Raw genomic sequence first — 27,998 nt, 5'->3', positions numbered from 1 at the left:
AAAACGGCCTGATGGTGTTGATAAAAAATAAAGTGTTGAAAATAAAGTCCTCTGCAATGTCTGCAGCAAGGAATTTGCATATCACCGGAGTTAATCAACTCTATAGTCGCACATCAATGCAAAGAAATAAGTGTTGACATTGAGGGGAGTGTTAATTTATTTCCATTGTTTCCCCTAGGTTATTTAGATTAATTAATCACAGAGTATGTAATTAATTAGATTACTTTTTTTAATCGATTGACAGCCCTACTTTATAGCAAATGCCTTAATGTTATGTTACCCTGTTAACTTCTGTCATTCATGCAGTCTTCTGTCATTTCGTCCTACTACATACAGCACTCGTTCTTCATGCAAGCTGGAGGAGTCAGTCTACAATATCACGAACATGCCTGGAATGAGCTTCAACACACGCTCAACTTGGACTCCTTACCTTCCTTAAATGTTCTTAAAAGTACTTTAAAGTTAGCTTACACTGAACAGTGTCACTGCTTATAGTGTACTATTTCATGTTCATTATTCTTTTAGCTCTCCATAGCCTTTGTTGTCTCTGTTTCTGTGTCTTTGGACTGTGTTCATGTCCCATGTTGTCTATTCACTTTCTTGCTGCCGTTTTGACCGGGACTCTGAGTTTGCAGAGTCTGATTCTGAAAATGAGTGTACGTTTTACATAGATAGGTTATTAGTGTTATTTTACGGGGGTTAATGGACCCTTTTAGTGTAGCCTAGAGATATCCCTGGCTGATTATGCCTCTGCAACAAACTTTATATCATAACAATTTACACCAGTTGTCTATAGCATCTTGAATATTAATACGCTACATAAACGTGCCATAAAACGCCACAATGCTGACTGGGAGAAAGAAAGAGAGAGAGAGAGAGAGAGAGAGAGAGAGAGAGAAGCGGAGCCCCCAACACGTGTCGGCGTGAGTGTGTAATTTCAGCAGCTGCAAAAACACTCGGCAGATATCGGACAAAGACTGATAAAAATGAGGGAGTTCAGCAGGCTTTACGACTGCGCTCCGCATATTTACTAGACACTGGCGTAGGTTAATCGCACCCCCTGTCCCAAGCACCACGTTTAACAGGGATATCCACTTCCAGTGTCGTCATTGAAATTCTATTGGTTTGGGAAGCGGTGTTGGGGACTATGGATTAACTTCCCCCTCCTCTGCCATCGAGCCCTCCCTCCCCTACGGTTCTGCTAAAGTTCCCTTGTTGAGTGTAAGGACAGAGCTGCTATTGTTCCCAACCCACTCCTACCTAATATGGAATTCGCAAGGAAACCCATGATTTCCTGACACAGACATAGCAAACCCCGCGAGGAGGACTAGGGAGCGCGAATCTGAAGAATTTAGAGGAGAGAGGCAGGCCCACAAAAGCCGGTCAAAATGTTCGTGTGCTCGGAGTTGGAATCTATATCGTGACCGGATGGTGTGTGCGCGGCTGAGCAACTGATTTCGTGAATTCGCCATAGGTCTCTCCCGTGAGCTACAGAGGTGTGGACCAACAACTTAGGTCATCTCATTCTACACAATAAGGGTGTGGCAATAAACATAGCGACCTGTTATCACGGCACTTTTGATAACAATACGGGACCTTCAGAAGCAAAACAGCAAAGTTGTTTATGATCCGTTTGCGCAAGGGATTCTGCGCAGCGTGTCCACTGAATAGACAATTTACAGTGAAAGCAGACGTGTGTGGATTTTACGTCTGCCATGCCTACCCGCCGGATTAGGCAGAATGCCACAGCCCTGACTGAAGATGGGGGTAAAAATGACAGTATTGGACACACTGTGAAAAAGATGTTAAAGTGCGTGGTTGTGGGCGACGGAGCTGTGGGCAAAACCTGTTTGCTGATGAGCTACGCCAACGATGCTTTCCCAGAGGAATATGTGCCGACCGTATTCGATCATTATGCAGGTAAGAGGACGTGGTTTTGATTGGCATCCGCTAGAGCGCGATCCAGGATAGGCGCTTTTAAAAGGGGATTTTAAATAACGGAGCATGGTCTGCCACAAGCACGAATTCGAGAGTCGGGGGCCAAGCTAGACCCAAGAATAGACGACTGAAAGAGGAGATGAGCAACTGCCAGTCCGAGGACAACGGCCTGGTAAACAGCAGACAGAGGTTCTATGTCCTTGTCGCGCAGTGCAACGTGTTCCCTATTTAGGATGAATGAAAACGCAAATGTCAGAGCGAGCCTCGTTCAGGCTACAGGTTTCAATGCAGCAGTTAGACAACCTGTTGATATGCCTGACACATGACACATAAATTGTCTTATACCTAACAGTAAGACATAATTGTGAATAATTTCCTATAGTTTGATTATTACCACGAGGGCTTTTTAGTGCTATGGTCAATGTTTGGGATAACTTGTGTGTGCGTGTGTTTGTGTTTGTGTGTGTGCGCGTGCGTACGTGCACACATGTGTGTTGGTGGGATCGGGTGGGGTCAGGTGGTCGTCCTCCTGTAATATTTGTGAAATATGACATTTAAATTTTGCCACGGACTAGTAGATCTACAAGTGCAACAACCTATATATTTATTGTTAAAATGACTGCCCTGCCCAGGCATGAACACAGATGTGCCTATATCATACAACTGGATCCATAGCAGACTAGTTCTGATGTCTTAGCAGAAACAAAGTGCTGTAACAAAGATAAGCTCAGCTTAAACACTCAATTGATGGTTTGTCTCAATTTGCTAAAGTAATTCCTATTCAGTCGTACATGAACCACATTTTTGTGTACACACACACACACACACACACACACACACACACACACACACACACACACACACATTATACTATGCACACTAGTGTTCATGAAAATTCTCTCTCACTCATGTACTCAAGCACACAAACACACCAGAGCACAAAAGCTTTGTCTCTATGAGGGGGAAAACCCCTGGTCGGCATCACATGAATGGTCTGAATCTGTGAAGGGTCAGTTTGTAATTACATAGTTGAGCTGAGGTCAATTCCAAAATTCCCCTCTCAACATGGAGTCTGAATGGGAGATTTCTAACAAGCCCGGAAATATGAGATGAAGTGATTCAGCAGAAAGATGACAGAATAACTCTAAATGCTGCACCGCTCATAACAAAAAGATAACTAGCACAGGGACTGTCTGAGTGTAGCACCCCTACAAACAGGTGCACAACTTCTGACCCTGTAAAGGATGCATCAGAAGCACAGAGAGCATTTGATTGGTCTTACTGATACAGTGGGTATCAGGTTACCTTGGTGTGTGGCTGGCTTTTATGGACTAGAAGTCAAGTAATGCCATCCTTACACCAGAAGACTTTGAAAAGATTCGGAACAGATTTTTGAAAGACTACAGTCTCAGACCCTCTCACATCTAAAGACAAGTAATGGAGTTTTTAAGTCACAGACTATGATTTTGCAACGACTAGGGATCTTCCAAGATCACTATTTACAAAACTGCAACTATATTCCTTTAAATGATTTCCCATCCTGCACTATATCAACAGGAACTCAAATGATAGCCTATATCATATCAAAGTCATATTTTCATATTTCTGGAGCATTGTTTCATGTGTGACATCCCTAACCGACATAGAGTTGTTCTGTCACGTGGAATAGCCGACTAATAATTTAGAAGAAACAAAATAACAAATAATCATATAGGCTACAGCTGTCGCGTACTTTGCCTTTCACCTTTGAAGAGAGGTCACTATTGTTTTTTATATTGTTCACGTCACTATTTGTATGAACCACGACTAAAAGACTTACGATAATGTCAAACATGTTTGATATTGTTGTAATGCCAAGACTAGTTGAGGGAGCTCACCGAGACTCCAGTAAAACTCCCATGATTTCATTCCGACTTAGGAAATTTAGTCGCCGACTGTGAAATCGCTCGAAAATCGTATGGTGTAAGGCCGGCATAAGTTGGAAGCACATGTCAGACTTCACTTGCAACAATGTAAATACTAACATGGGTATAAGCACACATGCATGTGTAAACACACACACATACACACACACACACACACATTCTTACATGTGAACATAGCCACAAATACCCTAAAGGCCTTTTTACAGAGTTAAATTCTCGAACTAAAGCATTATTTTTGTCATTTTCAATAGTTGCCTTAATGATCAGAATAAGGAAAGAAGATGTTTGATCTTTATTATGGTAAATATGGCAATTTTTACTGTAATCAACTGAATCTCAACTAAAGCAGTGCAAGAGTTGACGAGGAATACTGTAATCATGGGAATAGCAATATCTTTTACTGTTGTCTGGCAGTGGCCGACTGGAATATCACCCCTGGAAAGGGTGACATCATTTTTGGATCTGGGTTTGCATGGTGGAAGATGTGTTCTGGAAAGGTCTTCAAAATAACAGGACTCCTGCTCAGTTTCCATCCGTCTAATCCCCCTTACTCAACAAACCAGAAAGAAAATATCAGAAAAAAACTCTCAAACTGAGTTTTTTATATGCCAGCTATCCAGAATAAATAGGTCACGCCTTATGTCAGATTGAATAAGGGATTTTGCATATGCAGGAGCAACGATTCCCAAAATAGACAATTCGGCCATTGCCACAGCAGCTGCATTAAAAGTAGAATTACAAAAGTGTACAAGTGTGATCAAATCAGTAATGTTTACTCAGAGTGGGCCAATGAAGTAAATAGTCTAGTCCCCACCATACACACACACGCACGCACACGCACACGCACACGCACACACACACACGCACACACACACACACACACACACACGTTTATCAGAACTAGAGTAAGAAAGTAGACTAGGAGTGGCACCTCATGAAGCTTTTGCATGATTCAGGTAACTGTAATTTTTTCCACCAGTGTCAAGTCAAGTGTGAAGTGGCCATGTTTTTTGCGTCGGTTAACCTCGACCCTTTGGATAGAAAGACACTGATGTGTCCGGAATGTGGGATTCTTATAACCGGTCACTCTGGAATTGTTTTATTAGTCATGTATGAGTCACTAAGTAATGAGGAGGAGGGAGAGACTTTCACTGGACAGGGAGAGAGAGAGGGGGGGGGGGGAGGTGGAGAGAGAGGGATGGAGAGTGATAAAGAATGCAAGAAATCAGAGAGAGGAGTGATTCAGGTGGACAAGGGGTGAAGACAGTGTCACTGAACAGGCAGAGAGAACGAAAGAGAGAAAAAGAGACAGAAGGAATGATGAAGGAGTGATTCCCTGAAGATGGAGAGATAGAGGTTGAGCAGGGATAAACAGCTTGAGCTAGCTGGACAGGAAGAAAGAGAGAGAGATAGAGAGAGAGATAGACAGAGAGAGAGAGAGAGAGAGAGAGAGAGAGAGAGAGAGAGAGAGAGAGAGAGAGAGAGAGAGAGAGAGACCAGAGAGGATTTGTTTGAATTGATCAGGGATGGAAACAGTCTCCTTGGAAGAGAGAGAGAGAAAAATAGAGGGAGAGAACTCTGAAGAAGGAATGATAGAGTTGGATCATGGATAGAGAAAGGGAGAAGCGAGGGAGAGAGAGAATGAATCAGGTGATGGGGGGGGGGGGGGGGGAGTTGTGAGTATATCTGCAGCTGAGCGGAGCTGAGTAAAGGCAGTTGTTCAGTGAGCTGGGCTCCCATGGGGTGCAGCAAGCTGGGCTCTCCAGGAAAAGAGCCCCCGGGACACGCTGTAATTTGTGCGTCTAAGCTGCGCTGGAAAACAGATGTGCCTGCATCTCAAAGTCGGACTCACTCTGCCACAAAGTTGCTCAGTTAGACGACACCAATAAAACATGAACATAGACTATACTTCATCAGCAAATGCGGAATAGATTTCTGCTTAGTTCTGTTTAGTTCATGGGACACTGATGATCCAAAAGTCTGTCAAAGAGGTTTATTTGTGTGTGTGTGTGTGTTTGGGGGGGGGGGGGAGTAGTTTGTGTTTTTTTTCTTGAATATAATTTCAAGATGCAGGTTCACTAAGGTTTGCCACCACAATGCTGCCAGTACCCAGCAGAGGTGGATGATGTCCGAGAACCGTTCATCCATAACCTCCATTCATGTATTCTTTCTCTCTCTGTCTCTTTCTCCCTCCTTTTCTCTGTGTGTGCGTGCAGAGTAAGAATAGATGTGAGTAAAAAGGTGTGTTTTCCGTTGATGGTTCATTGGCCATTCAGTGACCTTCACCCTACACACAGAGACACACACACACATTCACCAGCTGAATAGAAGCATGCGTGCATCTTTACTTCACTCCTTCCCTTTCTGACTCCCTCTCTCTCACACACACACATACACACACACACACACACACATACACACACACACACACACACATACACACACACAAACTCTCACGCACACACACTCCCTTTCTCACACAAACACTGGGCTAACTCTCACACAGAGAGAAAGCACAGGAGGGAGGGAGGGATGGAAGGAGGGAGGGAGGGAGGGAGGGAGAGAGAGAGAGGGAGTGAAGGAGGAAGAGAAGCAAGCATTCTTCTTGCTCGCACAACAGGGGGACAGAATGAAAACCCCGCCAGGCCAATAAATCGGGCCCATTCACATCTAGCCTCCCGACTCCCCCTCAGATGGACAGGGCCTGGACTCCAGCATCATAATAAAGTGGGCGAATTGTGACACAGTGCCTTCGAGCCCCGGCCAAGGAGCACAGGACACTCTTTGTGCCACACTGAATGGCCACGATTGTGCCGGGGCCACTAGTATTAGTGTTAAATGAAAAACAGTGCAATGGCAGTTGCAGAGTTTTTATCACGGCTGCCATCTTGAATTTATAGCGTGGCAAGGAGGGCATTGGCTTCAAGTCATGGAAGCCTTTTGGCGGTGATTGTGCTGGTGATGATGGTGTTGGTCGGTATCTTGGTCCTCTGAATGGTGAGCAAAGGGACTGCTCTCCCTCTATGCTAAGAGCAGATAAATCAGTCCATTTTGTTTGACCCTGTAAACCCATGAAAATGAATTAATGAAATAAACCTTGAATTGATTTGCTTATTTGAGTTTTGAATTGATTAGGTGTGCATATTTGTGACATACATGTATGACATTGCAGCTTGCAGTGTAATTCTAGAGAAGCAGATTTGCACTGTAGAGATCCGGGAGGTGATGTCACAAACTCGGCATTCAACATTTGAAACTAAGACGGCACCATACTGGCAGTAAAGGACAGGGCAGAGCCAAGGACAACAGTACTGGATTCCATGCTGACCGCTGCAGTTCAAACTCCAGTGATATCCCACCAACTTAAAGCCCAATCAGTATGAAATATATTATTCGCTCCCCTAAATTTACTCAAGGTACCAGTCGGCTTTAGGTTTGAGCTTATGGTAGAAGAGTAAAATAATTAGATTTGATAACACAATTATTTTTTGAAACATTCTGGTAAAAGTCAGGCTTTCAGTCCTCCATTTTTTTTTTTTTTCTGCCCTGCCACCAATGCACCCTTGTGAGTAGTATACCTAGTAGTATGAGGTGGAAGTTCACTTTTTTGTTTGCGCTCTATTTTAGTGGCAGTTACCGTTTCATCAGCGCTAATTCCTCTTTCTTCAGAACAGTTCCCTGCTGCTGTGGTGGAGGAAGATGATGAGAGTGTCATCATATTTTATGAGGCGTGCCCCTTTCCTGTATCCTCCGTAGTCAGTAAGGACTGGTGACTCAGAGGTGATTTAACTTGTCATCCGAAGGGTTTTTTTCAACTCCACAATATAATATAATATCATATAATATATTAAAGTTATAGGATTTATATTATAATGTTATAATGGTTTTATTACAATTAGCGATTATATTTTAGGGTATTTTTTCCTAAATTGCTTGCTGCACTGTTGACCTTTTTGAACCTCCCTGATAGGTCTTGTGTGTTTGATGGGCTTTTTGTGTACATGGTGAAGAGCAACTGCATGAACTTTAAAGGAATCGTATGTAAGAAATGTATTTCAATTAATCATAAAATGACCCTGATATGTCACTAGACATTAAGAAATAATGTTCATTTCAAATACTTATATCACTGACAACAGTAGTCTGGCCAGGATATTGTCATTTAAAAAGTGAAGTTGCAGCCCTCAACTGATGTTGATGTTGTGTTTTGTCATGTCATGTTGTGTTTTGGCCTGATGCGCCACCCTCCACCTATCTACTAATCACGAAGTCAGTCGTGTTTCAGCATCTGGGTTGGCAACCTCGAGTCAGGGGAGAGGGGGAGGGGATACACCGCTCTACAGTAATTTGAAAGTGATTGCAGTACCAGTTTTGGCACACAATCCTTTAAGTAACATGGAACTCCCTTCTCTCCCAGGACGTCATTGTGACCTACTGTGCACTGTTGCTTCCTCTTGAATTAGCGTGAGGTATGTGTGTGTGTGTGTGTATGTGTGTGTGTGTGTGTGTGTGTGTGTACAAAAATGTATCTGGGGTTGGGTGAATATGTGAGTGGGTGTTTGGGTGTATATAAAAAAGTGTGTGAGTGGATGGTTGGGTGAGAATGTGTGTATTTGTATGTGTTTGTGGGGGGTTGTTGTTGGAGGAAGAGGATGGTGGGGAAAGAGAATTGAAGGGGGGTTGGGATGGGGAATGGGTCAGTCTGTGCTTTTCCGTCCTTAAATCCCACCGGATCAGAACTCCCGGGCCAAAACAAACAGATGACATTCCCGCACCACAACGCAGTGGCTGTTAATACCCCAGCAATGAGTCATAGTCTCGCATGGCTCCCCAGCCCACCGGAGCAAATCACCCAATCTGCAGTTGATATTGCGCTACCGGGTCGCCAGGGTCTGAGCTTATCGTACAGACAAGCGAGGGTGTGTGTGTGCGTGTGTGTGTGTGTGGGGGGGGGGGGTGATATTAAACCTGTAATTAAATTCCACTCCATTGGTTTTGGGGTTTTGCAGTTGGAGATTATTGCCAGTGTGTGGCAATGGAGCTTGAGGTGGGCTGTTCTGCCAATGTTCTCTGCGCGCCCTGAAGGTGGGACATGAGGTACTTTGCACTGGCATTGTATAGCCCTGGCTGGCAAAGAGAAGAGAGAGAGATCCACAAGCATCCTTTCCATGAGATATCAGACTAAAGCCAGCTAGACATCGTGTTTTAGTCACATACAATGGTGACTTACACTAAACATTTTACAGACACGATAGCAGCTCAAAGCCAGGCAGGCACTGCACGTTTCAGTCGCATATGATGTGGTAACTCACACTAAGCGTGTCATGGAAACAGTTGCTGTGCTCACATTGTACGTACAACTACTCACACAGCAAGACAAACAGCAAAACATTTCTGACATGCCAGAAATCCACTTGGATCGGATATGAGCTGGAACGCTGATTTAGACGTCGTCTAATCGGGCATTGTGAACCTGCTCAAACTGCACAACAGGTCGAACAGGAGTTTGTCGGATCCGACCGATTCATTCAAGGCTGAAATCGTGTTAAAATTGCACAGTGTCACAGTGTGACCAGACAGCTGTGGGGTCTGAAGATTGCCAGTTAAAACTGCAGAGCATAAAAAGGTGTTGGTGTAGGTAGGTGTATGCCTCTGGTATCACAGCAGGGAAGATATGCTTCTATTCTTTGACAATTAAAAGAGGAGACTCTGAAGCTCTATCTACTGAATTACTGTCTGTGGTCACGTCTGGGGTCCCAGTCCACTGGGGAAGCCTTGTAAACTACAGGGCACGTCCAGATAAAGAATGGTGTCTCCTTAGTCTGGAAGTCCATGGCTTGGAAGGATGGAAACAATTAGATTTGTTTGCAGACACAGGTTCCTGCAGAGACTTAAATTTGTCTGGCTTTTTACAAGGCAGTTCAGCCAGACTCTCAGCATCTCTCACTTCCATCCATTCACTTCCTGGTTTCTTGGCCTCCCCCCTGGTCGACCCCAGTGGCTTCCCTTCAGATAAAGGAAGGCGTCGGCAGAAAGAGCTTGCAGGAAATTTAAAAAGAGAGACAAAAACATGGGTAACAGGTTGGCAGTTACATACACTCCCTTCTGCGTGTCTACACATGTTTCAACAGTGGCCTGAAGGTGTATCTTTACATAAGCACGTCTCTCTCACACACACACACACACACACACACACACACACACACACACACACACACACACATGTAATTAGAAGTTGAGATTGCTTCTGGATGCACTGCAGTGGGTGATTAATTGAATTTGAGTTTTTCAGATGAGCTGAGCTCCCTTGTCGTATGGAGCCCTTTACCATATGAGGCTTTCTCATTTGTTTAACATGTATAATTAATGCAGTCTGTGCCCCTGTGCAGTGTGTGTCTAGGCGATGGGCGTTTTTATTTAATCTGTATCTAGAACGCGTTATCGTGGTAATCACACTATTCCCACCTCAGGCTTGTGTGTCTGCTCTGCACTATCTGATCTGAGAACCGTGCGTCTGGTCCCAATGGACATCCTCAGCTCTTGGCTGTGAAAAAGTATGGGATTAATAACATTGATTAATTAATGTTTTTGTAGTTTTGCTACACTATGAAAAGCAATCCAGAAGTGCGAAGATGGCTACCCACTCTGGCAGACCCCAAGTGAGTGTGAGATTGAGAACAGACAAGAATTAAAGCTTTTTTTGAGCGACGCAGTTGTCTCTGGAAATGTGCTGGTTGGCCATCATTCTCTGATACAATATATGCTTCAATGTGCCTATTGGGACTTTCAAACTGATTAAATAAACCATAAGAAGCATTAAACTCAAAAGTTAAGTAAGTGTGCTGTCTTCGTGTTTTTTTACATAATATAAGCACTCAATACTTTAGCGAAGAGCAACTAAATACTAACCACCAATACTCATTGTCAAACATCAGTATTTTATGTTTAGGGGGAGCCCTAGAACCCAAAACTGCACTGGATGTCTTTACATAACTTGTTCACACACTTGTGTCCTGTTCTAATGTTTGTTGTGTGATATTATTAGGTGTTCCATTGGCTTGAGCTGAAATCAGACGAAGACGCCAAGGACTTAGCTTCAGTTGATTTGTTTTTCTTTCACTTAAGCTGCCTTTAATGAAGGTTAACGTGTGTGTGTGTGTGTGTGTGTGTGTGTGTGTGTGTGTGTGTGTGTGTGTGTGTGTGTGTGTGTGTGTGTGTGTGTGTGTGTGTAGATGTGTGTGTGTTTTTGTTGGTAGAACGAGTTGATCCTTGAGGGCATCTGAGGCATGGTGCTCCTTAGAGAGAGCCTGTGAAGAAGAGGCCTTGGAGGAGGGTTGGTTTTAGCACGAGGATGTCTGGAGTTACACACGCTGCTCCCTAAATCCCTCTCCCAGGTTCAGTACACAGTTGGGGTTATTGCTGGCAGAGAGAGAGAGGGCCTCGCTGGTTTTAGCACTGGAGTTAGAGCACTCTATTTGCAGCCCTTCGCACAGTTGCTCTTGTGGACCTGGTGGGGTTGGTAGCAGCATAGAGAGAGGGAAAAGCTTAGATTTTAGCGTCTAGAGTTTAAACACTGTAAACGCCCTGTGGTGGTGGAGGTTGTGTTGGTGTTGGATGGAGACAGAAGGCCTCATGAGGATGTCAGGAGTTGGATCGTTGCAGACCTTCTGCAAGCTCCCTTCCTCAGGCCTAGTGCAGTGCAGTGTTGTGTTTGTGGAGGCGGTGGTGTTATGGTGGTGGTGTTATAGTGTGTGTGTATGTATGTGTGTTGGGGGGGGGGGGTTCAGCCCCATAGTGGGAGGCAGCTGACCGGACGTAACAGCTGAGGGGGCGTCCAGCGCGGTTCTCGGGGGCCCCCACCCTCCGGTGCTGCGCTCCATCAGGAACGACTAAAGGGGATTTTCCTCTGTCTCCGTTTCACCCACTTCCTCTCCCCTTCTCTCTTTTTCTCTTTCTCTCTTCCCCCTCTCTTCTCTGTCTCTCACTGTCTTTCTTTTTGTCCACATCTGTAGGTATCTCTCTCCTCACCGTTCCCATGACTTCTTCTCACGTGCCACAGCTCACTGATTCAGCACCCGTTCTAATCAGTGGTGCATTCAAATTCGACATCAGGTGAAACGTTTTCTTCCGACGTTTTTGTGTAAACATTTCAAATGTTTTTGATTAAGGCATTAGCCTAACCCCCCGCTTTGTGTGTGTTCACAGACAATTTCAGTGAACTCGAAGCAAACGAAAAAACTTGTTCAAAAATGTTCACAAATGTTTGCCTTTGTTTTTCTATTTTGAACACGCCCCAAGGCCAAGTCCACTCCAGCATCAACTCCCATCTGAAAGCCAAAAGAACAAAAGAAGGAGTTTTATGTCTCATACAGTTGTGCTATTCAGCTAAAAGTAAACAGGCTTGACTTACAAAGCAAGGCTTACCAGGCGAACAAGCACCAATAGTACTGTACAGTGGGCCCAGATGAAAGTGTATTTGGCACCAATGTAAAAGCTGTTCTTAAATACACACAGAGCTAGTGTAAATAGCAGTATCCATCACAGGAACATTGTATAATCACAAGTCAACTGAGAATGAAACACTAGTTCCCTTTAAAAACATACCTCTAAAAGACGCTAAAAAATACATACTGTTGCTTTAACTAGAGGGTCTTGAGCCCAGATGAGCTTGAAAGTCTGCTGCTCTCTAGGAGGTAGGAGAGATTAGATGGAGCGAGAAAGATGGAGTCAGAGTAAACGGCCCATGTGAGGAGTCCCTATTTAGCTGAGCCCCCCTAGAGAAGAGGAGAATGGAGGCACTTGCTTGCAAAAGCAGCCTGTCAGAAACAGCTGATGGGTTACGACAGGAAGCCTAGCGACATGGCCCTCTGGGGCCATGTCACACCCTTTTTTTTCTTCCTCTCCTGTTTTCTGTAGCTCTCTCTCTCTCTCTCTCTCCTGAGGAGATCCTTCGAAGCAGAACAAATTGCAAAAGCTTTTGTGTCCCTCCGCAGCTGCCATACATGACACCCGTCCCCCTGGCCCCTGGCCGTCGCCTCTGCCCCTGGCCTGTCACCATGGACTCTGCCCGGCTCCACCAGATAGGAGACAGAACGTGACCCCCACGGGGGGCACCTTCAGACCCGAGTTGCCCCTAAATGCCTGCCATGTGCCCCCACCCCCATCCCCCTTCCTCCCTCTGGGGTCTGGCCCCAGGCATTTGGCGCCCCATCAACTTTGTTTCAGTCGGTGATGCTTGGCAGAAGCTAACACTAAAGCTAAAATTAGCCACGACATCAGCGGTTTCCCAAACAGGAGGAGCAGGAGGATGAAGGGGGGTGGGGGATTGTTTAATTTTGCAGACACTACAGAAGTATACGTGAAAAGAGCGAGGAGTGGGAGGAGGTGAAGAGAAATTCTCTCTTCCGTCACAGGGTGTGAAATACCAGAATGACAGATCGTTGTGGCACAGTGCTACTCAACGGCAGAATGGTTGTTAGACCCTGATACTGTTCTTCAGTGTGGCACTTGCCACCTTCATCATCTTCAATTACTTAATTGATTAGTTAATCAATTAGTTAGTTAGTTAGTTAGTTAATCAATTAATCTTTATTTGTACAGAGCCAGAGTTAGTTAGTTAGTTAATCAATTAATCTTTATTTGTACAGAGCCTTTCGTGCTGAGTAGTGCAAAATGCTTAACAATACCACAAACAAACAAAAGCAACCACACATCTTATAACACAATGGCATGTGTACTCTTCTTAGAACATACATATTGATAAATTGGTTCATACCCTTAGACATACAAGGCCAAGTCCTAATGTAGGACCCTTCTCAAGTTCAAGGCGCCTCTAACAGTTGTCTGCATTTTACTGCTCTGTGCATTGTAAACATTTTTGTCTGCATTCACACTGCTGGAATGACCTCTTCTGTCATATTGCCTGAGTGTAGTGAGACAGGCAAATATTAACGCCTTTCCCACTCGGGCTATATTAGTGTAATCTTTATGGAATGGTGGAGAAGTCTGGTGTGGGACTGCAGCTGAATGGCTTGGCTCTGTGTGTGTGTGTGTGTGTGTGTGTGTGTATGAGTCAAAGGCAGGAAGCAGCTGAGGTCTGTTTACGTGCAGCGGTGTTGTGCACGTGTGCAGTGGCAGTGTTCTCCCCGGCAGGAGGCGGAAGAGCGAGACAATCAGTCAAAGGATCTGCCTGTGCTGCCTCTCAACTGCTTCCTTCCGGGCTCTGTCAACACGCGAGCACAATAGACGCTCCTAAAGGCCCTCTGGAAACACACACACACACACACACACACACACACACACACACAATCATACGCTCGACCCTGTCGTCTTGAATGTGTGTGTCAACTATGTCAACAGCTATTCCACTTGAAAGCAGACACTGTTTGTTGCATGGAGCAGAGTTAGTCTGTAGGTGTTACCTCACCTGATCCACAGTCAGTGCATGGAGGTGCATTAGGAAACATTAGCATTAGCATGATTGTGTTTCATTTTGGTTGATCAGTCTCCTGATTACTGGTGCATCAGCATTAGTAGCACTGGTTAGATACAAAACTAGAATTCCACTATTTCCATTTAAAGACAAAGTAAGTGGTCAGATGCCAGTTTTCTTATTTCATTATTCAGCCATTTATAATCTGGTGAGTCATGTACTGTATGTCTAAGCCTTATGGAGTCCAAAAGACTTTAATTTCTGTAAGAACTGTAATAACATGTGTGTTTTGACTTGAGTGCTGTTAATTCTCATTTATGGCACATATAACTATAGCACGTAAGTATGCAGGGACTACCATGCTGTTTGACTTCACCAAATCAAGTGGTTTATGGGAGCAGCATTTTAATACTTTCTCCCTGCTCTCTCCCTCTCTCTCTCTCTCTTTCTCTCTCGCAGTGAATGTGACTGTGTCTGGGAGGCAGCATCTACTGGGACTGTACGACACTGCAGGACAGGTAAAGACTCTACCGCCTGTAATACAGGCATTCAGGTGTTTGGTAGCCACTGCCTCAATACATCATGTAACACCTTTGTCACTGTGTAAGACCAATGTCATACACACACTGGTTAAGTCAGTCCACTCGCCACTGTGTGAATTCTGCCCATTTTAACATAATAATAAATTAATGTGTCGTGGTCTGACTGTCTATGTGCATTCTTTAAAGCACATTGGAAACAGAAAGTTGTTAAAAAGTTTGCATGACAGATTATTTTCAATGGTAAGGCTATTCAAGTTTTTTTTAGTTCCTATCATGCCAAAAGTCATGCTTCATGCATCAAGCTTCCCAGCATGATAACTAGTGTCTTTACGGCTATATGGTTGGCGACTTGCTGTGAAAACGTTTATTTTCTTTTGATGGGATAATCCATACAGAGGCACAAAACTGCTTAGTGCATAGCCTGGGCAACTAGTGTGAATGGCTGTTGTGTTTACTTGGGGTGTTATGAAGATGACCGCTAAACTAGCCAATTCCAGCATTGCAAACATGTTCAATTCTAGCATTACAGTTTTTCTCAGTCGCTTTGGTGCTTTTTTCAGATCAGAATGAAAATTCTCATAACTATTAGTTCAACCTCCACAATATTTAGTCATTTGTGCACATCATAGTAGCAATTTCTCCTTCCTCTGAACAAATTGCAAATACTTTTGGACATGTATCAGTTGCTTTCATACAATTCTCTGCTGTTTTTTAACATTATCATTTGCTTATGTCATTTCAGTCAAAATGAACTATACTTATGAATGCTGAATAGTCATTCCCAATAAAACTAATAGTCTTCATTTCATTGCTTGAGTCATTACATACAAAATTGTTGAACTAGTTATCAAATTCTATCACAATGCTGTAGAATTGCGAAGGGCATACAGTAAAAATGTACGTATTCAGTGTCTTGTACTGACTTACTCCCCTAACTACAGCAATGTGTAACTTTACTGTAGATTTCAAATGCCTGTACAAGTACTGTATAGTGCTGTCTTGAGCATGTTCAGGTAGTGTCACCGAGTTCTGACCCTTTTTTGCATTGGAAAACACTGAGAAAACTGTCATAATGAAAACATGACAAAGCCATTTGACTATCTTGTTTATAAACGATGGTGTCAAGACTTCTCATTTTGATGACACTGACAGTTTCATTGACATGAATACCTGTTTTTGAGGAATGGACTATCCATTTTGAGCAAGTGACGTGCTTTTGTAGGTCATCCACTAGGTTTTGCAGTTTGCACTAATTGTTTTGAGAATTGCACTAACTGCTGTGCAAATCTTAATAGTGATGTGAGAAAAGCACCAAAGCAACTGAGAAAAACTGTAAATTACTGTGTGGTGTTGCTTTAAAGTTGGAGGAGGGAGAGTGGAGAATAAAGCTGTAGGGCCAGAGAGAGAGAGAGAGAGAGAGAGAGATGTTGATGGGTTAAAGCTAGAGGAGGTAGAGTAGAGTGGAGAGAGAGAGAGAGAGAGAGAGAGAGAGATGTTGATGGGTTAAAGCTAGAGGAGGTAGAGTAGAGTGGAGAGAGAGAGAGAGAGAGAGAGATGTGGATGTGTTAGGGCTAGAGTGGAGTGGAGAGAGAGAGACTGAGAGATGGGTGAGTTAAAGATGGATGCTGCATGGTTAGAGAGAGAGAGAAAGAGATACAGAGATAGAGATAGGTTGAAGTAGAGAGAGGGAGGGACAGAGACAGAGGGGGTATTTAGAGACTCAGGCCTTCATGTGGCCTGTGGCTGGTAGCTGCTCTGTCAGCAGTTGTTTTTATTATTAGAAACACAGAGGGGAAACCTCTACCCTGTAAGACCCCTGAAGCGTATAGATGTCTTTCTCTCTCTCTTTCTCTCTCTCTCTCCCTCTACAACTACATCCCCTCTGTATTCATTTTTCCTTTGTGTTTGTCTTTCTTTTGTGGCTCACTTTTTTACCCGGGGAACAGCATGTGTTTTAAACAGGAATCACATCGGTGGGATCAGATGGCTCTCCCCAAAAACAAAGAAATCATTGTCAGTCTTTCATGCTACATGTTGAAGCATTGTAATGGTATTGGTAGTTGTGTTCGTTTAATGAACCTTGTCTTAAAAAAAAGGGGGGTATAGTCAAAGGCAGTTTGGACTGTGCACCGTTAATCGGCTGTTATGTAACCAAGAGTGACCGCTGAGCAATCTGCCAACGCAGAGATGGGTCTGTCTGTCTGCAGTTAACCTCTCTCTGGATTATTAACCTCTCTCTGGATTATTAATCATCACCGGCCCACAAGCCCACCGATCGATTAGCCCTATACTGGGTCCAACTCCCTTCCCTACACACCCATTTTTTTAAATTTCCCTTTGGTCAGCACTGTGTCTTTCTTCCAGTGGACTGCAGAGCAAAACGACACACAAGGGAAGTTTAACAAGACAACACTGGCCCCTTTCCCAACATTTGTTCACACAAGCTCAGTCCAATAGATTTTTCTTTGTCTTCCTGCCATGTACAGTAGGCAGAGAGTAAGATCTATTCATTCTGATGTTATCCTCTATTGGGAACTGAGTCCAAATCACAGAAGCATTCATTGATGTGATGTCAGAAACATGTACATTCGTTTCATTTCTATGATTTCTTTATGTCAGATTAGTCACTGGTAAAGCTTTGCTGAAAACCAGTACTTTTATGGTACATGCAAGATGCATGACCATGATGTTGTGGGACTACACCTCAGGCACAAAGTAATTATGATATACATTACATAAGGCCTCCTGACAGTCTGACTCTCCTTACTGAAGGGATCGCTCCAAATAAAATGCATTTTCCCACAGACGTGCCCTTTTCACTTGGGTGATAAAGTATGTAAAGAATAAGATGGCAAAGAGAATAAAGCACACGTAGCTGTGTCTTCACTAACTATGGATGCTGGCCCTGAGCTAATCTTGGTTCTTCTTCGGTCGTCCTGTCTGAGGACAAGCAGATATGGCGGCTCAAGGTCGTGACTGGTAGTCTGACAAACAACATGTGTGAGAGCAACTGATGTGGTTTAGAAGTCAGTGGTCACAGAACACACTGTTATTGAATCCTTTTATTAGTGTACCTATTAGTGATAAATTAACTTGTAATTAAAGTAGATGCTAATACAGTAATAAAAGTACATTACTTACTCAAATGCAAACCTCAAGTACAGCTTATAATGTGCTAAAGCTGTCTAATAAAGTAAACATAAAGTCAAATGAACTGGATTTAGCAGATGGGTCAATGAACTCGCCATGTCTGGTTTGGGAATCAAACATGGCCAAACTCTTTCACAGGTGGTAAGGCTGCCGATGCTGCTCCACCATGTGTTTACTAATTAAATATTATAGACAGGGAAAAACCCAGAACGATCTGATTAAGGTCACTACCAAACTTTTCTCAATTGATTCTTGATGGTAATTTTGATACCATAGATTTAATAGAGACCCAGACAATACTATGAAAAATCAGGAACAGAGTTTATTTACAATGATGCGCATCAAGGGAGAGACAGCATGACTTCACCTAAAGATCCATCAGCTGCTCTAACTAGACAAGGAAATAGTTAGGGTTTAAGGATCCTTCCAGGCTGACAGGAGATGGCGTTGGTCATCCCATGTCACGTGGACTACACTGAATCAGACCCTGATTAGTGGCAGCCTGGCAATCCGGAGCAGATAGCTACTGACGCAGCCATGCAGAACAGTGAAACACTGCAAAGTCATAATATTCCTGCTTATCTCTAAACACAGTCACACACAGATATACACAGGGACAGTACAGATATCATACAGTCATTACATAGAATCATACTTTTAGTATCAAAGTGACCCACTAATGAGAAATGCAGAACATTAAACCACATATTGGAATATTGGACATAATGCAGAACATTAAACCATATATTGGAATATTGGACATAATGTTCTATTCCACTTTCTCTCATTCTATAGTACTTTTTTGCATAGAATCCATTTCTGCTTGGGACATTTTTATATCACGTCACGCGTAGTTAATGAGATCATTTGCATATTTGAATACATTAGTGAATATAAATGCATAATAAAGAAATGTATTGATAATATAGCTGTAAGCAGATAAATGAATGGCTTTGTGGCCAAATAATTTTCAAATTGTATCAAATATAACAAATGATCATACAAAAGTATGTTTTTAGATGGGATATTGCAGTTACATTATGCAAATTATTATTTTTTTAACCTTTTTTGTTCATGTGCCACTTCACCTTTACAAGAACATCATGGCAAAGCATTTTGTTGACTAATTTGCATGCGGTAAATAAATATTCGTCTTGTTTTCATGCTTTGTTGTAACTGATCTTCCCCTCCAGTTGTCCACTTGATTTAGTAATAGTAAATAGCTTGTAGAAATAGTATAGAAACAGTAATAGTAGATATCCATTTTTTTATCTCTCTATGCTCTTGCAACCCATTTTTTCAGTGCTCAAATATTCAATGTCCTCCGGCAGATCTTTCATCGGATAAGCTTCCTTATCCTTCACTTTCCTTCACTTTTCTTTCGATCAATTTCAGAAAGTCCTCAGTAACATTATGGGCTCTAATATGATGATTAAAAGCGCAGCACAAAGTGTGTTGTTATCACAACGCAAAGCTTATTCCGATTGTACACTCGAGTTTTTCGCCATGCGCGTCTCTTTTATTGAACAATGCGCTCAGGGGTGTGGCAATTAACGACCTAAGGTGTGGCCTGGCGCAAGATCTAAAAATCGCTATCGTACACTATCTAAAAAGCATTGCACCACTGACCAAGAAAAGCTGAAGACGCTCTGTCATGAGATGTAAGCAGCAACTAGGCAGCAGAGATGTAAGCAGCGAGTAGGCTATTTTGTTTGAATGGTCGCCAGTGACCATGCATTTTTGATCGCCAAAATATAGCCCAATATTTCAATTTTTCCTTTTCTTCTCTGTCCAGTGTAGTCTCTAAGTGGCTGTGAGGGAAGGCAAAAGACAGGTAGCAGCTTCCATGGTAGTATACATCCACAGCAAACATATCAAATGATTGTCCACTCAAAAGAAGACCCTATCTTAACGATCTGAAACACAAGTATCAAACGCAAAACGCAAGTTGCTTTGTGGGCGGATCTCAAGCGCTGTTGCTATTATAACGGCGGGATAAATTACTTTTGTGCCCGACGCAAATCTAAAATGGGTTGGTCTGAAGTAGCTACATTACACGTACAATAAGCCAATCAGAGCATTATCTCACATTCCCTTTAAAAACAGGCGCGTTTGTTCCATGGCAGATTGCTATTATAATGGCTGATTTGCCAGGTGCACACAAGGAGCAGTTCACAGCCGATGAGACCAACGTTCTCGTCAGGGCCGTAAAAGACAGAGAAGTGGCATTGTATGGGGATGGGAGAAACCCACCCAAATTTGTTTCGGTTAAACAGGCGTGGGAGGAAATTGACACATGGCTGGCATTTTTCTTTTTGACAAAATGTAAATAAAGAAATGTCACAAAGACATACTGTACTTTCTGATGTTTTAGGCTCATTCTCACTGACTCACGAGGTTATGAATGCATGGTGATATTTTTGCAATGTAGTCTAACATTAGACCGAGATTATTTTGCTTCACTATACCTCACTATAGACGATGCAGCTCTTCTGTCAGATAAGCTTCGGCATCGGCACATGCAGTTCAACATCACGCCTCCTTATGTCCTCTAATATTTCCTCATTTATGTCATCAACACATCCATGATTCATGGAAATGTTGTGTAAAACACAACATGCCACAAAGAATGCTGCGACTTTTTGCGGACTGTACTGTAAGTGCCTCCTGACCTATCCAAACACCTGAAGCACATCTTCAGTATGCCGAAGGTTCGTTCAATTACACTGCGTGTTTGTGTTTGTTTTCGATTAAATAGCATTGCCATGAGATGGCAGACATCTGTCACAGCCTGACGGGTCAGGTGTAGCTTACGCCTACATTCCTCCTCACTGAGGGAGAGAGAGGTCAGTCTGGGCCGGCAGACCCTATCCCTCCCGCGTCTCTTCTCTGTCCCAAGACTTACTCCATCTCACTGTGCAATAGAAAAATTATGAGCAAGCACATCTTAACCACGCTACATTATTGCCAAGCATGCGCCCTTAAAATAGCATCTGAAAAACGCGCCACTGACTTTAGACTAGGTTTTTTCTGGTCTGTGGCGGAATTGTTTTCTGAAACTGCAAAATAGCACAAGGGAACGTTTGCGCCGGAACACGCCTCCTCTTTTCACTGAACCACCCCAGGAGCGCAAGTTCATTCCCTAACCGATGTGCATCTGTGGAGGGAAAGTTCCGCTGCATTCTGCTCGAATGCAAAATAGGAATGATACAAGCGGCAGTGTACAAAGGCAATTGTGCTGGAGTGCAAGATAGGGCCCTTAGTCTCTTTGCTGCCACTTCAAATTTGTCTCCAGGTACATTTTGTAGAGTCATTTGGTTATGTAGCTTTTCAAAAGACCTTTCTTCAGAGCATCGGCCTCGGCTACATGGCATATGGCATGTATCTGCATTTATCCTGTTGTTGCAGATGAAACATATGATGGTTTCTTCACCACTCGTTCAGAGACTCTCTTCTTTTTGTCCTGTTTGTCATCTCCATATACTTCTTCAGGTGTATCCACACCTGTGACAGCCTTTCACATCACTCTTTTTGCTTCCTCTCTAAATGTGTCCTGATCAACCTGCAAGTTGAATGAGCATGAACACTTTGTGCGGTCATGCTCACGAGTCTGTCTTTCACATAAGTAAATTCTTCATAAGGCTCATCGCCAGAATGTACTTGCACCTTGACCCACAGAGATGCTTTGTCTTCAATTGTGCTCAAACCAGATAAAAAAAACCAGCAATACTTTGCTTCTTATCTCTCTCACCTATGACTTTTGAACAAAGCAAGCACCTGTTGTCTTTTGTGGAATGAGAGACTGGCTGGACTGTCATTGCCAATCAACAGTTATCTACAAAAAAGTATTAAAATCCTAATTAATCTATTGTTAATGTTGAAAATATGACCAAAAACCTTTTTAATTGTCATAAGACTTCTTTGACATGTAAACCATTGCCTCCTACTATGCAAACGTTACATTATCTGGATGTACCAGTCTTGATTTGAAATTATGCTGATGGCAATACTGGTTGAAAGGTACATGCACATTAGCAGTGAAGGTACAGTGTATTAGCAGTGTATATTTACACTAATTAAGTAAAAACATCCATAATTGACCTGTCGCTAAGCCCCGCCCCCCATTGTTACCGTGTGAAAACTCGGACAAACAAACCAGACTTGATTAGAAATACATTGTGGACAATGGCAGCTGACAGTATATGAAAGCAGGCTTTGAGGACGTTTTGGTCGAAAAAGGATTTACTTTCCTCCAGAAGCTATCAAAAGGGAGTTAATTATGCTATGGAGGGGTGTATTCAAAACTTTAGAATACATACAAGGTGACAAGCAGTTGTGGCGAGTAGCCGTGCAAAAACCACTGGTTAATGCTAGCTAGCTAGCTAGTGGAAGATTGATACTAAGATATGTTAGGTTACGTTAATATTTGATGTAGTAAGAATACAGTAGTTGGTTAATGAGCATTTTCATCTTGGGATTTAACAGGGAACCTGTGCCCACGTTGTTGGCTTAGTAGTCTAGCCTACTTTTCTCATCCTAACAATGGATTATTCCTACCGCTGAAATCAAGAAGACGCCTATGTAGTCACAAAGCCAGAACTGAGAGACTCAGGAGAAGTTTTTATCCCCAGGCCATCCGAACTCTGAACTCACACTATACTGACTTTGCACACATTCACTTCTCAGCACTCTCAAACATTTCCCAACTCTGAATTCACACTATACTGAATTTGCACTCATTCACTCCTCAGCAGTCATGACCCCCCCCCCCCACCCCACACACACACACACACACACACACACACCTACATGACTTTTAGCACTTTTAAATCCCTCTGCCTATGCTACAGACCTTTTATTTATTTTCTTATTTCATCACACGTCAAAACACACACACACACACACACACACACTCACATCTGACTTTCTCCAACTTTTGCACATCTCCATAGAACTTTTTATTTATTATTTTTGATTTCTCCTCCATCTATCTACCCATGTCCTTGATTGCCTAGCCTTTCTGCCCCCCCCCCCCAAGGTTTCCCAAGGTTTCTTCCTTGGTAAGGGAGTTTTTCCTTGCTCCTGTTGCTCTTGGGTGCTCCTTGTTGGTGCCCCCCCAATCCCAATCCTCCCCCACCTTTCTTATGCAGCCCTTGCCACTTAATCTACTAAACCCCTCTTCTACTGCACTTTTTACCCCCCCCCCCATAAATGCACACCAGACATAATTTCACTGCATTTCTTACTTCCAGTAACTATATGCATGTGACAATAAACTTCCTTGTATCCTTGTATCCTTGTACATTACGTCAAGCTGTTGCAAACACTAGAGACGTCCTGTAGACTACTGTTGATGAAAATATACCCCGTTTTCTAGCCTCTCGGGGTACCGGCTATCAGTATTACACGTCCTCCTGCAAAACGTTTGACCATGGTTATCCGTCGGAGTTTTTTGAGTTAATAAACTCCATAAATAACCATTAATTTGTCATTTTATGCCTCCTCTCTGTTGTTTCATATGGAGTTGTCCGAGCTGATGTCCGAGTCCCATTGAGACTGGACTGTCATTGGCTCATCAGCGTTCTAAGGGTGGCGCTTAGCGACAGGTCAATTGTTTTGTCATGATGTTCTTGTAAAGGTGAAGTTTTACATGAACGAAAAAGGTAAAACATGACCTAATTTACATAATGTAACTGCAATATCCTATCTAAAAACATACTTTTGTATGATCATTTGTTATATTTGATACAATTTGAATATTATTTGGGCCTAAAGCCATTAATCTATCTACTTAAAGCCATATTATCAATACTATCTTTATTATGCATTTATATTCGCTAAGGTATTGAAATATGCAAATTGTCTCATTAACTATGCGTGATATAAAAATGCCCCAAGCAGAAAAGGATTCTACGCGATAAAGTACTATAGAATGAATTGAGAAATGTTTGGTAGTGACCTGAATCAGATCGTTCTGGGTTATGCCCTGTCTATTAGGTATGACCATATCATTTGGTCATACCATATATTATATTACCATATAACTTGGCTATGTTCGCCTATATCTGCACACCATGATGTTGATGTGAATGATCTGGGTATCCTGTTTGGCTATTAGGCCATTCTCAGTGAGATATAAAACTGGGCAATCTCAAACATATTTAGCTTGGGGGTATTTAGCTTGTGACAGGGTTGGCCACAACTATTGAGTGATGCTATGAACCTAATGTTAGTCTAAGCTACATCACAGATACGCAATAAGAAGGCGAACTGTTCAAAAATACGATACCAGGTTCATTTCTTACTTGCTAGTGTTGAACATGGCCATTCTTGTGTTTGTTCTGTAGGAGGACTACAACCAGCTGAGGCCACTGTCCTACCCAAACACGGACGTCTTCCTCATCTGTTTCTCTGTGGTCAACCCAGCCTCCTACCATAACGTCCAGGAGGAGTGGGTCCCAGAGCTCAAGTCCTGCATGCCCCACATCCCCTACATTCTCATTGGGACACAGGTGAGGCCGTGGATCAGCTGGGGTTTGCTTTCTTGGTTTTGTTAATGCAAGCTGATCTTGTGATCTGATACTTTTGATCTAGATTGATCTTCGAGATGACCCCAAAACCCTGTCCCGGCTACTTCAGATGAAGGAAAAGCCGTTGACTTACGAGCAGGGCCTTAAACTGGCCAGAGAGGTGAGTTACCTGGTATAACGTTAGTGGAGTTTGGACATTAATTAGAAGAACTGTGTGGTATATTGTTGTGTTAAAGTATCTGTAACCTGTGTACACCTAAAGATAATGGAGTTTTGACATAAAAGAACTGATGTTTGTCAAAAATCACAAACGGTTGTTGTCAACATTGATGTTCATTTTTTTCATTTTTTGGGGGGGGGTTTCCTCAGATCGGGGCCCAGTGTTACCTGGAATGTTCGGCACTGACTCAGAAGGGCCTGAAGACGGTGTTCGATGAGGCCATCCTGACCATCTTCAGCCCTAAGAAGAAGAAGACTGGCTGCTCGCCCTGCAGGAGTTGCTGCACCATAGTATGAAGAGTCTTCAGGGAGCTCATCTCTCCTCTCTCCTTCAACCACCTCCTCCACCACCACCACCACCACCCATCCACACAGGAACTTCTGCAACACAATATGAGGCGTCCTCAGGGTGCTCCTCTTTCACCATTGTATGAGGAGTCCTCATCTATCTATCTATCTATCTATCTATCTATCTATCTCTCTATCTCTCTATCTCTCTATCTGCCATCAAAGTTTGCTGTTTCCCTCTTCCTCTGCCCTCCTATGAGTGGTCTCAGGAAAGCCAAACCCCTCTCAGCATCCAGGAAATTTGAAGAGCTGACACTCATCACTGTACACTCCTCCGTCAGCAGCGCCAGTGACCACCGGATCCCGGGGACATCAGTAGTGCCTTTTCCTCCCATCACTCTCACAGGCACAATAAGCACACACTGCCCTCACCCTGTCGGGAGAGAGACAGCCTTCATTGACAGGATTGTAGCCCCTTCTCACCCCCCAGTACTCTGTGCCCTGCAGATTTGTCGAAGGGCCAACCTTTGCACTCCTCCAGACTTGCGGTTGTTTGATCGCTTGAACCGCCGTGTGCGTCACAGACTTTTCTCGAGGCCTGTGAGAAAATGGAGAAAATCCATTCCACCACTGCTACTGCTGCGGCACCCGCTCCCTTCCTCACCCCATCCTCCCCATACATGGTGTTTGTTTTTTTTTTTTCCTTCGTCTTCTTCTTCTTCGTGGCGAGGGATCGATAGAGTGCTCTTTGCAGAGTCAATGCCTTCACAGTCCGAGCCAGTTAATAAGGCAGATCCTCAGGGGGAGCGTAGCGGACCGGGGCGTCAATAAGGAGACAGCTGTTACGGAGCGGAGCTGTGTGGAGAGCTGAAGGAGCGAAAGAGCGAGAGAAAGAAATGAGTGAGAGAGAGAGAGAGAGATAGAGAGAGAGATGAAAAGAGACTGAGAGCATCTGAGACGGTACTCTCATCAAATGATTCAGTGTTTAAGTGGGTCGTTTCAAATGAACTGTTCCTAGACACACACACACACACACACACACACACACACACACACACACACACACACACACACACACACACACACACAGCTCGAGCTAAGCATCTTGTGCTTCCGCTGTACAGTTCTTTATATCTGATTTGAGTGCCGAGATGATTTCAGTATCGGCGAAGGAAGATTGTAATTTGTAATGTAATGGAAGAGAGGATTAAGGGAAAATAATGGATGTTATCTTTCATCAAGAAACTGTAACATCAAGCACATACCTGAGGACTGCTACCAAATGACTTTAACTAATGTGAACACAAGTGTTAAAGAGACATAAATGTGTTTGATTCATCAGAGGACACACACACACTCTCCCACACACATGATAAGATACTGTAAGCAAGACACACCCAAAGAGGCTTGCTCATCCCACGAGCTCTGAGGGCTTTCAATGTTTGCTGAGGTCACAAACTCCACAGAAAGTGTCAGATTACAAGTTTTCCAAAGGATATGAGCAAACGTCCACAGGGCAGAATCTGCACTTCCCCCATGACCTTCTGTCTGTTAACTGGAGGAGCTTTCTGAGAGCTTTCTCCGAGTCACGCTGACAAATAGGAGTGTAAATGAATGTCGTCGTCCAGTGCTTGTTTCACCTATTCTTAGACACACGGTCTCCACAAACAGAGCATCTCACACATACACACACATACACACTTTCCACAAACACTGGCTAACTGTTCCAGCCTCCCTACAGCCCATTTCTCTCTACACACACACACACAACCCTTCTCCACGCCCCCCCCCCCCCCCCTTCGTTGACCTCCATGACAAAAAAAAACACAAAACCTCTTTGTTCCCCCGCCATGTTTGCCCGTCTGCTGGGCGACACTGGCTAGGACTTGTCGTGCCGAAAAAATGTTCTTTTCTACTCACTGTCAAGTTAACGATGTTTTGATTTATCTGGTTTGGCCTGCTACGTTTAACCGTGTTTGTCCAGAGGAGTTCAAGAGCGTGTCAAGAATGTGTTGAATCTTCTTCCGAGTGACTGAGCCTTTTTTTTTGTCTTTCGCCATGGACTGCATGGACAGTGAAGCTAAGAAGCGTGTTTGGTCTGTCACCAATATAACAGGCGCACTCTTAAGACCAAAGGACTCGATCACAGAACTGTGTGTGTGTGCATGTGTGTGTGTGTGTGTGTGTGTGTGTGTGTGTGTGTGAGTGAGTGTCTTGACTACACCATTGTGGTTCAGGAGGCCAAAGTACAAAGACTTTTGTAAAAAAAAGAAAAGCTAACTTTAGTCCTGTTTCAGGATGCTCTGTATTTGTTTAGAGTTTAATGGTACCATGAGAAAGCTTCAACTCTTCATAGGCTTTGAGCAGGACATGTGAGGAGGCGATGGAAACATTATTATCATTTGTTGTTGTTGTTTTCGATAAAAACGTGCAACCTCAGGAGAAGTTCCTCTGCGTAGGCCATAAGGCCTTGGTGGTATTTCTTGTGACCCGAGAAAGAGGATCGACATGCCAAACAAACAAGTGGAAAAAGAGCAAAGCCTCCATTAAGTGCCTTCGATGTAGCGTAAGACATCATACCCACCCCTCTCTTGACCCCCCCACGCCCCCTAGCCATCATTGTTTCTTAAGTGCACTTATGACACCTGTGCCTTCATTTGCCCCTATGCAAACTCTTTACTGTAATCATACTCATCTGTTCAGCCCCAGAGCTGGCTGAAAGAGCAATAACTTGAACCGTATGAGAGTAACTGTAAAACTATTTATGTGTTTTTAAAAAAATCATTATCATTGTTTCTATTTTTGTTTTTATTTAGAAGTTAGGATTATTTCACATTTGTACTCCTTGTAATGGTTTGTATACTATGTAGATTACGACTGCTTTTCTCTCTGCCAAAAAAAAAGATACATACAAAACAAAAAATGATGATGTTTTTGTAAATAGGTTTTGAGTGATTAAAGCTTGTGAATGATA

The 27,998-nt window shown here is 43.3% G+C and overlaps 1 protein-coding gene across 1 annotated transcript; it reads left to right on the top strand.

The window, feature by feature from the left end:
- The first annotated feature begins 1,208 nt into the window (after positions 1-1,208).
- rhoj (ras homolog family member J) lies at positions 1,209-27,998 on the top strand. Its single transcript, XM_042095740.1, has 5 exons — positions 1,209-1,920; positions 14,755-14,813; positions 24,335-24,499; positions 24,582-24,677; positions 24,887-27,998. The coding sequence occupies exons 1-5, from the start codon at positions 1,716-1,718 to the stop codon at positions 25,031-25,033; spliced, it is 672 nt and encodes a 223-aa protein (XP_041951674.1). The 5' UTR covers positions 1,209-1,715; the 3' UTR covers positions 25,034-27,998.

This window comes from Alosa sapidissima, chromosome 6 (genome assembly GCF_018492685.1).
Source record: "Alosa sapidissima isolate fAloSap1 chromosome 6, fAloSap1.pri, whole genome shotgun sequence".
Lineage (NCBI taxonomy): Eukaryota > Metazoa > Chordata > Actinopteri > Clupeiformes > Clupeidae > Alosa > Alosa sapidissima.
The sequence above is the reverse complement of the archived record's forward strand: the minus strand, read 5'-3'. Positions and strand labels throughout refer to the sequence as shown.

What these genes read in the sequence shown, in the direction of transcription:
- rhoj (XM_042095740.1), top strand. Translation starts at nt 1,716, where the DNA reads ATGCCTACCCGCCGGATTAGGCAGAATGCCACAGCCCTGACTGAAGAT. An exon ending in TGTACGACACTGCAGGACAG is followed by an intron (nt 14,814 to 24,334) that starts GTAAAGACTCTA and finishes TTTGTTCTGTAG; the next exon opens with GAGGACTACAACCAGCTGAG. An exon ending in ACATTCTCATTGGGACACAG is followed by an intron (nt 24,500 to 24,581) that starts GTGAGGCCGTGG and finishes CTTTTGATCTAG; the next exon opens with ATTGATCTTCGAGATGACCC.